At 41.1% G+C, this 16264-nt stretch overlaps 1 protein-coding gene across 1 annotated transcript in view; it reads right to left on the bottom strand.

Moving 5' to 3' along the window:
• ARHGAP26 (Rho GTPase activating protein 26) overlaps nucleotides 1-16264 on the bottom strand; it is a 198339-nt gene that overhangs the window by 92983 nt on the left and 89092 nt on the right. The window contains exon 9 of the mRNA XM_021708767.1: nucleotides 7279-7438. Within this exon, the coding sequence (XP_021564442.1) occupies nucleotides 7279-7438 (160 nt within the window). The remainder of the gene's footprint in view (nucleotides 1-7278; nucleotides 7439-16264) is intronic.

Here is a 16264-nt window from a genome sequence, read left to right as displayed (position 1 = left end):
ATGGGAAATGATGCTATGAGCTAGTATAGGCTGGCAAAAAAAAAGAAAAACAAATGAAGGCCATTAGGATCTCACCCTCCCCTATATGTAAAGACTGTAGGTCAAAGGTGACACTCTGAGTTGCAAGTTTACAACAGTATGGACAACTCTATGATTTTATTTATTTTCTGAGTGATTTTGATATCAACAATCAAAGTACATGTTGGTTCAGCTTCCAGCGATGTCTTCCTGTAGTGCTGACATAATCATTTTATCCCTCTATTGGAAAACCTCGGAGAGCTCCCAGTTTTCAGGAGTAAATTCAGACCTTTTGCCCATACCTTTCAAGACCCCTGATAAATGGGCCAAATCAACTTCCGTCATCGTATCCCACCAGTTGCTAGCATATAACTCATAGTCTTTCACAACCATGTCATTTTAATATACATAACTTGATTAATGTTGCTCCCTGACAGTCCTTCTTGTCTCTATTCTTCCTCTGTTTAGAAAACTTCTACTGATCTGTCAGAGCCCCATGACAACAGAATTAAATTATTTCTCCTCAGTGGTGTCATAACACTTGATTCATCTTACTGGATATCACTTAGCATACTGTATTATGGTCAGTTATACCTTGATAAAATAGGAGTGCCTTGGGGGAAAAAAAGGACCTATCTTATTTATCTTCTGCCAATAGTAGATGCCCAATGAATGTGTACTGTACTGAAAAGAGATGAACTAGAATAGACTTAAATAGTTTAGTTCTGAGAGTAGCCCTAAATTCAATCCTAGTTCTTCTCCTATCAGTTACTTCTTAAGCTCTCTGCACTTCAGGCTCATAATTTGTAAAATGGAGCTAAAAATATTAACCTTATAGGATTGTTGTGAAAATTGAATGAGTTGATGGATATAAGCTGACTCGAACAATATCTTGTGTACAATAAGCTCTAAGTAAAAGTTAGCTATGACTATCATTGTATATTACTTGTGGACTATGTTCACTTAAAAGATTCATAAACTTCAACTGAGTAAATAAATCAGTTGGTATGGATTACCAACACGAAAAGAGAAAAATTTCCATGAGCCCCTAATCATAGTACCATATCTTCTGGCTGTTTCCTCTGTCTCCTCTTACTCTGGGATATTTATTTCCTCACAGGTCTGCTGGAAGAAGTAGAAACCAGAAGTTCTTAGCCACTGTGACAGGGTAAGTAAGTGGTTAGCATACTTTATCTGACCAGACTGAAGGTGCTGTGAAGCGTATCACTAGAGTTCCAAGGAAGGAGACATAGGTGGGTTCTCTGTGAAGAGAGAGGCTCAGCTGAGGATGTTTCTTGACTCACAGGTACTATCTTGAGGTTGTGTGCATATGCCAGGGACAACATGAAGAGTTAATCTTCATTATTAACACTTGGTAAACAAGTACAGAGACAGACAGGCAAAGACAGAGAGAGAAGACTGGATGCCTTAGCCAGTTGGAACACAGAGGTCTTTTACCTATAATTGAAAAAGAGGTGTTTTATCAGGTTAAAGAAATGGAACTTTCTGGCTAGCAAGTATTTCCCCCATTTTCTTATTTTTTTCTTTAATGTCAATCTTAAAGACAAAAAAATGTTTTCCAGTTTTAGATATTTATCAGTTAGTTCTCCATATTGAGGCATCTGAGGACTGAGCTTGTCACTATAACCAAATGTTTGTTGCCCGCATATGTATAAAAAATGGCAGCGCTGAGGAGAAACAGAAGAGCACTCACACAAAAAGTACCAAGTTGCTACCCACGTAAAGTACAACCCACTAATGAGAAAGCAAAGTCTTCCCCAAAGGTAGCTAAATGCAAACCCGCCACGCAGGGTAGATCACCGGGAAGATGAAGTCAACAGTCCCCCCATGCTGGTGTATACATACTGCTCCTCTCACCCAGATGTGGCATCTAGTTCTCTCCCCTTGAACCTTGCTGGATTTGTGACTTGCTTTGGCTAATGGCATGGGATGGGAGTAGCATTTGTTCCAGGCCTAAGCTTAACAGCCCTTGCTGCTTCTGTGTTTGCCTTTGTAGGAGTTTGGGCTAGAGTACTAAAGAATGAGAAATCACCTGGAGAGAGAGAGAAGGCCACATGGAGGAGGATCAAGGTGTTCTGCCCAAGGGCTAGTACCAAAGTCCCAGATGTGTGGAGTGAGGCCATCTTGGATCCTCCAGTCCCAGTCAAACTATCCCGGCTAATACCATAAGGGACACACATGAGCCCTCCCCAAGTATCTGACTCACAGAATTGAGAGCAATAAAAATAATTGCAATTTTAAGCCACTGGACTTGGAGATAATTTGTTATGTAGCAATAGAACACTAAAAACTGGCATTTTATGGTTCTCTCTGTCTCCGTCTGTAGAGTGGATCCAGTGGCTAGATGCCTGGGTTTCCACACCTTCTTTTCAGCACTATTTCCTATTTATTCCTAGATCCCTCCTAATCATTATTCCAAGGTACAAAGTAAATACCTTATATAAAATGCTAACAACATACAAGAACACCATGCCAGTCATGTGGGGAACATATATTTAGCCCTGCATCAGGGCCTGGTCTGAACAAGAGGGTATATGCTACCATATGGAAAGGATGAGGAGGTACTTCTGGAAAACATTTCTTCAAGTGGGGTTCCAGGATTTTATCCAACTTCTGACACTAAAGATTAGATAGAAGAGCAGTCACTTCTAGACACTGTGTGTTTCTAGAAAATTGAAGTCAAGCCTAAGAAAATGATCCATAAATGTGAACTTAAGTCCTTAATATTGTGGATTTTAAAGAGCAAGTCTATGACAACATCCTCCTGAGGACATAAAAATGCCCTGGATTTAATGGATAAAGTTAAATTTTATTGGCAGGGAGTTTATCCAATGTGCTGTGTCCAGAAAGCCCAAGGTTAGTGCATAGCCATGGATGCTTGGGATTGCTGTGAGGTGAATACCACAGACTTCCAAAGGAGACTGAGGCAGCACTTCCTCACCTTATACCAAGCGAGACCTGCAGCTACATTTAAAATGGAGTTGCCTTCGTTGTTTTTACCAGAAAGAAAAATCTGATGCATATGAAGGGCTCTGTCCTCAGAATTATATACGTATACAGGACTTACATATAATTCCGGCCCATCATGAATCCCAGACTAAAAACCCTTGTCTGGGTGACACACCAACGTGATGTGGACTTCACCCCTAGAATGTTTTCTCTCACACGCCACTCCTTTATTTGTCCCACAGGAACCTAAATCTTACTGTGATTCTTCCCACCCTCTGGCAGAAACAAAAGAAAAACATACAAGGAAGCACTGCAATAATAATTTTATATGTACATCACCAAATAAACATCAGAGAATAACGGAATGTATAATCTATCAGACTAGGTGAGTATTTTTAATCAACCTCTTGCCCATATATAAGTCTTGACATGCACTTCATATTTCATTTCTATTTCTATATGTTGTGCCCAAGGCAGGGTGGCTGCTTGTTTATACAAGCTTCAATATTGTTTACTAGTGGCACCAGATCCTTCCTCTGTCAAGCTATTTTTGAATATGTTTTCTGGCTTTGAAGGCCCAAGAACACCAAAACCAGTTATATAAACTATATATACATATATATATGTATATATATATATATACATGTATACATAGTTCAAAAACCATGAAATGCTGCCTGTTACAAGCTTGAATATGTTCTGTAGGGACATGAAACATAATCACATTGCTTATTTCATAGACATCTGTTTCAATATTTAAAATTATTTTATTTTAGACCATCACTTTGCTAAGCCATGGTCTGACTATGTGGCTCCTTGAGCCACAGTCACTGTGTTTCCTAGACTTGGCCCTCTCCTACCTTGAGAAGGTGAATCTCATCTCTCTCTAATTTACTTTCTAAATAAACTATATTATCTCATTTAAAAAATTAAAAAATGAAATTATTTTATTTTAGAAATGATTAAATTATAAAAAAATACGATGTTAGGGGGGAGTGGAGAGGCACATGTGACATTCTGAGATGGACTGGAGCTCTATTTCCAGAGAATTCTGTTGAAACTACTAAAAAAAAATAGATTACAGTTACTGAAGCTTGCTACATGCCAAAAACTTGGCTAAGTCCTTTACATAAATCACCTCATTTAATCATCACAAAAAACCAATTGAAGGCATAACAAACTGGCAAGATGATTATCAAATTTGTTTCCCTTTCCTCTGAGCACACAGGTTGCTTTTTGCAGCTTCCCTTGCAGCTGAATATGACCTTGTGACTGGTTCTGGCCAATGAAATGTGGGAAAACAATAAAGTAAGTATCTTCCAGGCACAACTCGTAAAATCTTATCTGATCTTCCACCCTCTGGGACTTTCCCATCTGCTGAATGTCTGCAGAGAATCTTCAGAGCAGAAGGTAGAGCTAAAAGATGGAAGGAACCTGGGTTGCTGAATCACCACAAAGGGTGTCACTCTCAAAATACTCACATTGAACTGTTATGTGAACAAAGAATATACTACTACAATCCCGAGTCATTGATATTTTAGGGTTATTTGTTTCAGCAGTTAGACTTTACTAAATGTATTTTTATGAATTTAGAGAGGTTAAATAACCTATATTTTCATAGTTAAATAGGATTTGGATCTAAGTGATTTGCCTTTAGAAATGTAATTAACTGCTATTATATTCTTTTAACAAATTCACTTTTATTATATGTAACATAAACTGCTCCATACTTTATTTCCTATATTTGTAGGAGGTGGGTGGATTGGGCTTCAAAGTTGGGGATAGAAAAAATATATTTTCCTCAAAAAGCCATTTGATTTCTATAGCTCCAATTACCATGCCAGGGGGGACTTTATTGCTTAAGCAACTTTGTGATGCACCTTATAATCCTGTGAACATTTCTTTGCAGAGGTTTTCTAGAAGTTACAAATGCTCCATAACAAATTACCCCAAAATCCAGTGGCTTCAAGCAACATGTATTCATTATATCTTCCAGTTACTGTGGGTCAGGAATTCGGGAGGCACTTATTATGAAGGTTCTAGCTCAGGGTCTCTTATGAGGCTGCACTCAAGTTGTCAGCTAGGGCTGCATCATCTTGATTAGTGCTGGACAGTTCACTTCCCAGGTGGCTCACTCACAAGACTGGCAAGTTGGCTGGCTGTTGGCAGGAAGCCTCAGCTCCTTCCCACAGGGCTGTGGGACTACTCTCACAACATAGAAGCCTACTTCCCCCAAAGTAGGTGAGTCCAGCAACCAAGGCAAAGACTGCAGGGCCTTTTATGAATAATGTCAAAAGTTCCACCTCATTACTTCTGCAATATCCTACGGATCCTAGAGGCTAGCCCTATTCGGAGTTGCAGAGAATTGCACAAGAGGATGAACACCAGGAGACAAAAATCGCTGGGAGGTACTTTGAAGGCTAACTGTCACATTCGCCCCAAACCTGTGTGCTGAGAGCCTACTGAGGAACAAAACAGATAAAAGCTCCTGCTTTCATGAAGCATACATGCTAGTGGAGATCAGAAAAGCAATGGATCTAATCAATGAGTAATTTACACAGTATATGCTATTATTTGTGAAGTGCTACATGTTGAATACAATTTACAGGGAGCCCTTGGTTTGAACGGAGCCCCTGCCTTACGCCCAAGGGATCAAACCAAAATGAAGTCACTCATGCTGAAGTTCCAGGCCACCAAGCCAAAACTAAGTTGCTTATCTGACCTTCCAGGAAATCAGGAGAGAGAGAGAACAGCCAAATCCCCAGGCAGGTCAGTTTCAGCCAACAGGGTAAGGAAGTCCCCCATAACTTTTACAAGGAAAGTAACTTTAAAACAACTTTTGTTCTCTGTTTCAAAAATGCTTTCTTCAGCTCTTTTCTCGGTCTATAAAGTCAACTTTCTCTGCTCAGCTCATCAGAACACTCATTCTACTTTACAGCATAGGTGTTGCCCAATTCTAGAATTGCAAATAAAAACCAGTTAAGATCTTTAAAGTTGTTATGATTTTGTCTTTTAACATATACTGGAAAAGGAAAAGAGATCTGGGTAGGCCTCACTTAGAACACACTAAGGAAGTGAGAACATGCCATGTGGCTTTAGGAGGAACAGTGTTCCAGGCAACGGGAACAGCAACCGCAAAGGTCTTGAGGTAGAAGTGTGCCTGTCATGTCCAAGAAACAGCAAAGCAGTCAAGGTGGCTATAGCAGAGGTATAGGAGTTAAGATCAGATGAATAACAGTGGCACAGAGACCACATGGGACCTTATAGGCTCCTGAAGGATTCTGACCTCCACTCTGAGTGAATCGAAAACCACTGGAGGGTTCTCAACAGACGACTGATAGGATCTGACTTAACATTAAAACAAAATCTTTTTCTGGTGGTTGACATCAAAATGAATGCCGTGGGTGGAAGAAAGGAAGCAAATTAGGAGGCTCTTGTAAAACTTCAGACAAGAGGTAAGGAAAGTGTTATCAGTATAGGTGGTGAGGAGTGGTCAGAGTCTATATTTATTTATCATTGTGGGCAAAGTCTTTATTTAGGAGGAGCAGCATTTTTTATTAGATTCCAGAGGTGTGGCTGCCAAGTGGTGCCTTAAGGAAACCTGCACAAGTCTGGAGAAGCTTCATAGGGACCTACTACTAAGAACAACAACATGGGACAGATGAGTGAAGCTCTGTGTCCCTTGCACCTAGTTTCATAAGGACAACTTTGTGTTAACATAGTTCATAATATGGGCTGAGGTAAGTCTTCCTAAGAAAGACCAGACAAGACAGACAGGCCACACATACACACACACACACAGTACGAAAAAAATATATACCATTTATAAAATTGAAAGGCAAACTTTAGGTAAAACATTTGCAACACAAAGAAAGTATAATATCCCTAGTATTAAGAGAAACTTATGAATTCATAAGAAGACAACCAAGCAAAAATAGGCAAACGGCATTTCCAAAACGAGGCTCATAACAGTACTTTCACTGAACTGTGAAGATAAAATCACAATAAATATAAAGTGCTCAATGTAATTCCTGGCACAGAATTAATGCTCAATAAATGTTGCCCACCACTGTTGCCTCCATAACCACTATAGTTGTCACCATTACCTCCATTGTTGTTATTTCTGCTACCACCTTTACCATTATCATCACCACCATCACCATCAGCAATTCCATCATCATCACAGTGTAGGAGCCATTAGTAATGTAAACCTAATCAACTCTGAAGGTCAATTCCATGTAGCTTCCCCCACAGTAAATTCTTCATTGCAAGTGACCAATCATACATTACCTTCTCATGGTTTTCTATTAGGATCTCAATGACAATATTCTGAAATTTTATATCCATGATGGCTGCTACTGTTTCTTCTTGAGGCCGCAGCAGAGTGGGTCCAAACACCACGCCAAGGTTTGCCACCGTCATCAAATTCTGCTTGTGATTGTTAGCAACACTGAGAAGGAAAAGAAAAGACACAAATGAGAGAAATCATGCATGGAGATAGCCAGCCTCCCTGTGCCCTTCCTACCTTTCTATCTATAGATTTCTTATTTGTCGGAGCCAGAATTTGGGACACCCTCGGATATCATAGGAATCAAAAGAGAGACTTTTTTACTTGTATTGACATCTACCAAAATTTCAGAAATATTAGCATCCAGGCTATTTTGTTGTTTCAGGATATGACACTATTTACCATTTCCATTTTACCTGAAACAAGTAACCAACCCAGACAATTATCTGCCAAATTATTATTATTATTATTATTATTATTGAATTGGAGTCTCACTCTGACACCCAGGCTGGGGTGCAGTGGCATGTTCAAGGCCACTGCAGTCTTGACCTGCCAGGCTTAGGCGATCCTTCCACCTCAGTTTTCCAAGTAACTGGAACTACAGACATACGTCGCCAAGCCCAGCTAACTTTTTGTGATTTATTGTAGAGAAAAGGTCTCACCAAGTTGCCCAGGCTGGTCTCAGGCAATCCTCTAGCTTCGGCCTTCCAAAGTGTTGGGATTACAAGTTGAGCCACTGCACCCAGCCTCTGCCAAATTATTAACCTTTGCACATCTGACTCACTGTTCTGCAAGTCCAGGTAACTGCTAATCCCTTTTCATTACAATTTATGTATTTGGCTGCTGCTTAAACCACTGTAATCATTATCATTTCCTCTAGTGCAAATACAAGAACGCTTGACAGCTTTAGTGCATTTGCAAACATAGGCACAAAATAGAACTACTTTTTTAAATGGGTAGATCTGGATATTTAAATCCAAATTAGAAATTCATCACTTTAGACTCAAAGTACTAAAGACCCATCCAACTAACATGTGGCTTACATTAAGTGAAACATGTGGCATAAACAGAAATAAAAATGAACTAGTATATATCCATGTATATGGTTATGTTTATATTGTTACTTATACACAAAGTCTAACAAGCACACAGGGTCAGCAGTAGCTGGATCTGAGTAATTTGCTAAATAAATATGCATATTTTGTCTATTCTTTTATTTTAAAGATGTGGGCATATTTTTGAATAAATAACTACTAAAACATATATCTGAACTTCATGCCTAGGCCACCATGACCTAGCTATAAAACTCATTTGCTGGTCCTGTGTACAAAAATATACAAATTATCCACTGGCAACAAATAACAAATAACTTAAAAGTTAACGTCATTCAGTTTTGCTGAGAAAAATACCAGGAGTTTCCTTAAATCACCTGTTGGAAGAAGGAAGCTATTCATTACTAACTTGAAACTGGATTGTAATTGGGTAGGAATCGGCAGTTTGCACAGACTTGCCTCCCTAGCATTTAGTGCTATTTATACCGAGGACTTTCTCACACAATTCTATAAATGACTGTACTGTTTCTCTTGTATACTTCTATTTTGTGGGAAGAAAAGAGATTATATTGCCTAAGTGTTGGTTTTTAAACTGAGTCTTTATTTAAATATTATATCAACTAATTTTATCAGCTGACATGTACTTGTCTATGACTTTTTAGGGCTAAGAGTTTAATTTAACTTCCTCCTCTGAAAGGAGCAGAGCATGGTTACCTCTATGAAACTTTACCTGTGGCCCACCCCAGTTAGGGAAACAATTTGCCTTTTGACTGATGAGCAGCACCTGCAACAGGGAAAGTAGCTACCCAGGCCCTAGCCTGTTCTGGTCCACATAAGAATATTTTATACACATTTTCTTAGTTCTTGCTGAATCTCCCTGGTTTTACTTTTAGTTTTCCATTCTACCCAGAGTTACATCATGTGTCCAATCTGAAAGAGTTAATGCAGATGGTATAATTCCTGCCTGACAAGGGGAGAGACTTTGGTTCTGTGCCTCAGCCAATCAGGAAGTATGCACATTTACTAGCTGTTTCTAACATCACTCCTTTCAACATCAACTCCTGTGTGTGGGAAGAGAATTCTATGTCCTTCTACTTCTCCTCCCAAATGATCTAAGTCAGCAGACTTACCCCTCTTGTCACAAAAGTCCCTTGTGCAAGTGAATCAACAAGCTATTTATGTATGAAAGCACTTTCAAATTGTAGACCAGTATAAAAACATATGGTTTGGATGATGGTCATTTTTCACCATCTCTTCTCCACACTGTATCTAACTAAAGCAATAGCCTCCAAACCAGGCTCCCTGACTCAGGAACCTCTAAATTCAGCTTTATCTGGCCTGCCACCACCAGTTACTATCTAAACCCCAGCTCAGACCATGTCATTCCTCTGCTGAAGACGACAGTAGTCTCATACCTCTCCAGGTTTAGCAATGCTTCTGCTGTTAAGTTGTTCTGATACAATGACTATAACCCTTTGGTGGGCCCTAGCACAAAGGCTGAACTTTTCTAAAATAGCACATCTTTTCCCCAAGTTACCTCTAAGCTTTCCTCTGTCACCTCCCAGCTCTGAATCTCTGGGCAAACAACTCAGTATGTCTAAGCTTTTGTTCATTCATCATCTTTTTAAAAAGGGGAGCCTGGGGTGAATAAAATACCTATTCCATGAGGGTGCTGTGCAGATTCACGTGCTACCGCATGGGAAATGGAGTGATTACTGCACACACTCACTCTCCACCCTCATTCCACTCTTACACCTCTCTGCTATTATGCATGTCATTCCTCTCCTGGAATGTTCTCATGCTTGTTTCTTTGCTTGGCAAACTGTTGATCTGCAAGGCTCAGCTAAAATGGCCTTCTTCTTCTCCTCTTTCCCAGTCCTCTACCCTGACAGAAGCCAAAGTGTCAGCCTGCACCTGCATTTATTCCACTGTGCTGGTGTCTCTCTCATGGCCCAAGTAGAGGAACTTCGGTGTTTTACTTGGGAGCACCAGTACTGAGCATGGTACCTGGCACGGGAGAAGCACACTGAGTGCTCACCAAGGTGTTAAAAGAGGAGGATGTTTCTGATTCTGAGTCGCCACAAAACAATGGTTTCCAACCCAGCTACTTGCTCATAAAACTTCTAATTATTACTGGGGTTTTTGGGGAATGCGTCTCAGCTATCCCAACCTTCCTTTTCACAGTCTCGAGCTGTGTTCCATTTCTTAGATTTAATTAATGAGTAATAATGACTCTGATTTGCAGGCCCCAATGCCCAGAGGCATTTGGAAAAAAGGTACAGTAATTCTGGATCAGCAACTCTGAATATAAATAAGCTTGAGGCTAACCAGCATAATTCATTTCACTTTTAATGATCCATTTTATTTTAGAACTTAAAAAACACATTGATCTAAGTCTTAGGAAACTTGTTGGGTAGAAAGCTATACCTTTCATGACTAACTGCCATGATCTTGAGTACACGGAAGTAATACATTGATCTGTCACTTGATTACTGCTGCCCTCAGGTCAGTACGACCATGATCATTACTCCACAGTGAATTATTCATGGCCTGAGATGTCTAGGTCTCCGAAAGAAAGCCCTAGACCTCAGCCTCTGCTGGCACCAGCCATCCATTATGGCTTGATGAATTTACAGATGTGTGGGAAACAGCACTGGCAGAGCACTGGGAAACCGGGCCAGCAGAGACCATGGGATACATTCATTAGAAAGGTCCATAAAATGCCCAGAACCTGCTTTCTGTTTTGGTAATTGAGCCATCTGGGCTCCTCCTCACACAGCTCAGAAAGTCATGTTGAGTCTTGACTTTCAACCCACACAGAAGTCTTTTGTGCACCCCACACTGCATGGAAGGAGTCTGACACGTGCCCATCAGACACAGAATTCTCTGCTGTGGGTTTGAGAGAACTGCCTTTGGAGGCTGAAAAGAAACAGTTCCACATACGATATTCACTTGGGAGGGACACAGGCTTTTTTGTGACCATTAGTTTGCTGATCAGCTAAGAACCAACACATCTCCTGAGGGGCAAGACTTCAGGACAGTTGTTGGGGGTCAGGGGAATCTGCACCTCACATTCCAGTCAGTTCCCTTATGAGGGAATCAATGAGGAAAGAGCATTTTTCCATGAAAAATGTCCTTGGCAGAGAGGTGTCTTGCCACTTAGTTTCAAGAGAAAATTGATGGGGACTTTGCATTGGTCTGATACCCTTTTAGAGGCAGGAAGTAAATCACTTCCAGTTGAAGATGGTGGTGATGATGGCAGTAAAGGGAACACTAGGAAGGGAGTAGATAGTAGCCAACCCTTTGGAGGTCTGTGATGCAAAGAGAACCCCCCTATCCCATGCTATTATAGAAATCACAGCTGTTTCCTAGAGTTTAAATGAGTACCAGAGCTCTGTAAGTGCTAAGAAGCACTTTGTTTTTTTGGGTTTTTGTTTGTTTGTTTGTTTGTTTGTTTGTTTTTTGAGTTGGAGTCTCACTCAGTTGTCCAGACTGGAGTGCAGTGGCCGCTCCCAGCCACCACAGCCTCGACCTGCTGGGTTCCAGTGATCCTTCTGCCTCAGCCTTCCAAGTAGCCAGAATTATAGGCATGCGCTACCACGCCCGGCTGATTTTTCGATTTATTGTAGAGATGAGGTCTCGCTGCCCAGGCAGGTCTCAAACCCGCGGGTTCAGGCAATCCACTCGCCTCAGCCTCCCAAAGGCGCGGGATTACAGGCTGAGCCACCGAGCCAGGCTAGAAGCACTTTGTCATAACAGACTGGAGTACTCCAACAAAACATAAGCCTACTACAGAGTTGCAAACAGGCTGCACCTGAAGGCTTGGAGAAACGACAAAGTTGAGTCCTGGCTTCACTGGACACACCACAGTGACAGATTAGCAATGTTTTATGGGCCAGATGGGTAGAGTGAGAGCTGGTCACCACATCGCTGCTATCCTTTATTTGTTTGTGTCAGCTTCCAATATTAAATTATAATGATAACTTAGGCTTGCAAGGTGTTTTAGACTTGACAAAAAGCTCTGCAACAACTTTGTTCTTTTTTTTAAAGAGACAGGGTCTTACTCTGTTGCCCAGGCTGGAGGTCAGTGGCATGAACATAGCTCACCACAATTTTGAACTTCTGGGCTCAAGCTATCCTCCCAGTTCAGTCTCCCAAGTGGCTGGGACTACAAATGTATGCCACAATACCTGGCTAATTTTAAAAATTTCGTTGTAGAAGCAGAGGTCACTATGTTGCCCAGACTTGCCTTGAACTCCTTGCCTTAAGTGATACTCCTGCTTCAGCCTCCAAAGTGCTGGGATTACAACTGTTTGTATTTATTTGATTTCATAATAACTCTAGAACAGTGGCTTTCAACCTTTCTAACTATGACCCAAGATAGGAAGTATTTTACCTCATGCAATGTTTTATTAGTATATAAAGACATATATGTGCACATAAACACACATCATAAAACATATCAGAAACAAAATTTTCAGAACAGTTACATGAAATATTCTGATATTTTCTCTTCTATTCTTTTTTTGTATTCTCTAAATTGATTTCACAACCCACTTATGTGCCATGAACTACAAATCAAAAACCACTTTTATAGGGGTATGGAGTAAAAATACTGTCTCAAATGTACAAATATGGAAAATAAGACCAAGGAAGATAGTAGCATAGAGGCTGGAATTAGACAGACATTGTTAGCTACATGACAGCAGGAAAGTCACTGAGTCTCTCGAAATCCTCTTCACATGAAAATTGGAGCAATAATAAAGGAAGCAGGCTGATTAAGTACAATTATGTGAGAAAATCTCTTGGCATGAAATAATAGCTTAATAAGTGACAGCTGCTATTGTCATGGTGGCAGTCAAGGTAGTATTGGAGGTAGTGGTCACAGCAGCAAGTGGCAATTTAAAGCTACATTGTTAGTTGGTAGTTTCATTTGGAATCCTGTTCAGGAACTTCCACTGGCTTGCTTCTGCCTGGGACAAGAAGCCCCATGGTGTCCATCTATATTTCAAGGATTTCTGTCACTCTGTTGTATGATATATTCTGATATTTTCTCTTCTATTCTTTTTTTGTATCCTCTAAATTGATTTCACAACCCACTTATGTGCCATGGACTACAAATCAAAAACCACTTTTATAGGGGTATGGAGTAAAAATACTTTCCGTTATTTAATTTATTTTTTTTAATTTTTAATTTTTGAGTCAGAGTCTCACTCCATCACCCAGGCTGGAGTGCAGTGGCACGCTCACGACCACCCCAGTGCTGACCCGCTGGGCTCTGGTGATCCTTTCGCCTCAGCCTTCCAAGTAGCCAGAACTACAGGTGCACACTACTATGCCCAGCTAATTTTTAAATTTTATTGTAGAGATGAGGTTTGCCAAGTTGCCCAGGCTGGTCTCGAACCCGCGGGCTAAGGCAATCCCAAAGTGCTGGGATAACAGGTTGAGTCACAAGCCTAGCCTGTTCTTTTATTTTTAATGAACTACTTCAAAAATCTATAGAAAAGTTCAAAGCACAATAGTACTTGTTTTCTATTGCTTCCCTATAAGCACCTCTGGCACAACAGACTGAGGGCCTCACGTGAAGCCAAAGCAAAGCCCCCAGACTCACTCTCCAGTCCCAACACTGATACCCTCATGCTCTGGGCATACTAACCATTCAAAGTCTACCACCCCGCTAAAGCCCATTTCTGGGAATTCCACTGACCACACCAGGCTCTCTCCTCTAAAAGACAGGACCACAGGCAACCCCTTGGGTTACTTCTATGCCAACTTACCCCCTTTACTCAGGTGCCTCAGGGACCACGGCCTGGATCACCACCCTGGAGAGCCCCCTCTGCAGCACACAGGCAGGTACCAGGTAGGCTCGAGGTTACTAATTCAGAAAGTGGGTGAGTGGGTGGGCATCTAAGCTACAGTCAGTATCACCCTTCTCTCTACTACCCTCTCAGGGAAGCTCCACGCTCTGGGGCTGAGACAGATTAACTGGAAATGAAGCTACTGGAACGATGTTTTTTTGCAGTTAATCAGATACATTTAGTTTCCAGGGTTGTTATCTAGTTCCTTTCATCAACTTCAAACCCATCCTTAGTACATAATGAGGAGTGGTGGGGGAATTCCCACCACAACTGGCTGCATGTTTTCTCCTAAGTCAGACTGTGTGTGTTGCTTGGACGCTACCTGGACCTGGTGAGGCAGGACCAGTCTGGATGGCACTGAGGCGGCCTCTGCTGAGAACACCCATCTGAGCCATGAACACAGCTTTTCTGGACTACCCCAATGGCAGGCACCAGAATGAGCGTGCCAGATAGATCATTCTGTGCACTGCCTGGGGTCACATTCACCAACCATATATAACATCTTTGTGGGAATATTTATCTAGTGAGAAGCCAGACTGCAAGCTTTGAATAATTAATTTAGTGCTTATGGTGGGTACTTTTACTCAGTGGCCCTTAATCTTCTAGAGAGTCCTCTGAGGCAGGAAGGTACTACTGTCCCTACTATTTTACAAGTGAAGACACTGAAGCACTGAGAAGTTAAGTCATTTGCCTGGGGTCACACAGCAAAGGAAGGGTAGAGCCAGATGGGGAATAGAGTCTGCAGAGCCCCTGTGCCTAACCATGGCTCTCTGCTGCTCCATATGACTCAAGGTAAGTTCAACCTAGGCTAAAAAGGGCATTATTTTTCCTCAGAAAATTCAGCCCTAAATGAAGTTACTGTGGGGAAAAAATGGTGGTTATAATAGGGAATAAAAGGCTGTTCTCTCATTCATTGCCCAAATCACTAAATTACAAGAAAGAAAGAAAGAAAGAAAAAGAAAGAAAGGAGAGCATTTATGCCTATGGGAGTGATACTGGACTAAACAATGTTTCTTCCTCCTCCTAGCAGTGAAAAATGGCTGTGCACTCGACAAGAATTATGAAAATGATGAACTACCCTTCAGATACAACGATGTTCCATTTATAGCTGGCTGGTACAGTCCGAGAGCAGGCTCTAATAATGAGTGAACACTATCAGATTGAGAGAGAAGGGTAGATTAAAAGGGAAGGGAGGAGAAAAACAACTAAACTGGCTTCTGTGGTCCAAAAGAGAGACAATGCTGTCTGCACATGTAGCTATTCGGGCTATACTATGTTCATCCAACGATGTCAAAGCTCTGGGAATACCTAGCCAAGTGTCCTCTGCTTCAGGTGAAATGAATAGCTACCTTTCAGATGGGTAAACATAATTGCTGAGACGTTAAGCATGGCCCAGTGTTACTTACGTCAACTTTAACCCTCACTTACAGAGGCCCGCCTGGTACAGAAAATCCTTTTAAAAAGGTGGGCGGGGGGGATCTGGGGAAAAGCAAAAAAGATAAGGCACCTCTCTGCATGTAGCTTGCAGTCTAAAAGCAGGGGCATTCTAAAATCTGAGGGCACCACCTGCTCTGTTTCTACCCTTGTCTCCTCGAATTCAATCGCACTCCCTGTTTAAAATCGACCAAGTGCATTTGACTGCTCTGGTATGAGACAGAGAGAGAATATACATATGGCATATATGCTGACATTTTATTTCACTTGCTTCTCCTCTTTTCTACTTGTCCCAGACATAGGGCAAAGGAGAACCTTATTATTTTTACAAGGATATTTTGAAAGCAAACAAGGATAGGAGGCTCATCTATGCTCACCAAAAGTATAAAGTTCTAGGCTTTTCTACTGGTAAATAAATTAAATTGGTAACAAGCCAAGTTCCTAAATTAGTCACAGTCTTTTAGAGACTAACTACAGGCCAACCTGAACGTTATATGCCCTTCACTGTCTCAGCTATCTGGTATTTGAAAAGTCTTATGCCCAGGGAAGACACATACCTTCAATCTAGAAGTTAACTGATTAGCTTTCACCTATCTGGTCCCAACAGTTTAGGCTTCAACCAGTAGCTGTATTCTTGGGCCCAG

Source organism: Carlito syrichta, unplaced genomic scaffold (genome assembly GCF_000164805.1).
Source record: "Carlito syrichta isolate Samal-C Ts95f unplaced genomic scaffold, Tarsius_syrichta-2.0.1 Scaffold147091, whole genome shotgun sequence".
In the NCBI taxonomy this organism is placed as follows: domain Eukaryota; kingdom Metazoa; phylum Chordata; class Mammalia; order Primates; family Tarsiidae; genus Carlito; species Carlito syrichta.
The sequence above is the reverse complement of the archived record's forward strand: the minus strand, read 5'-3'. Positions and strand labels throughout refer to the sequence as shown.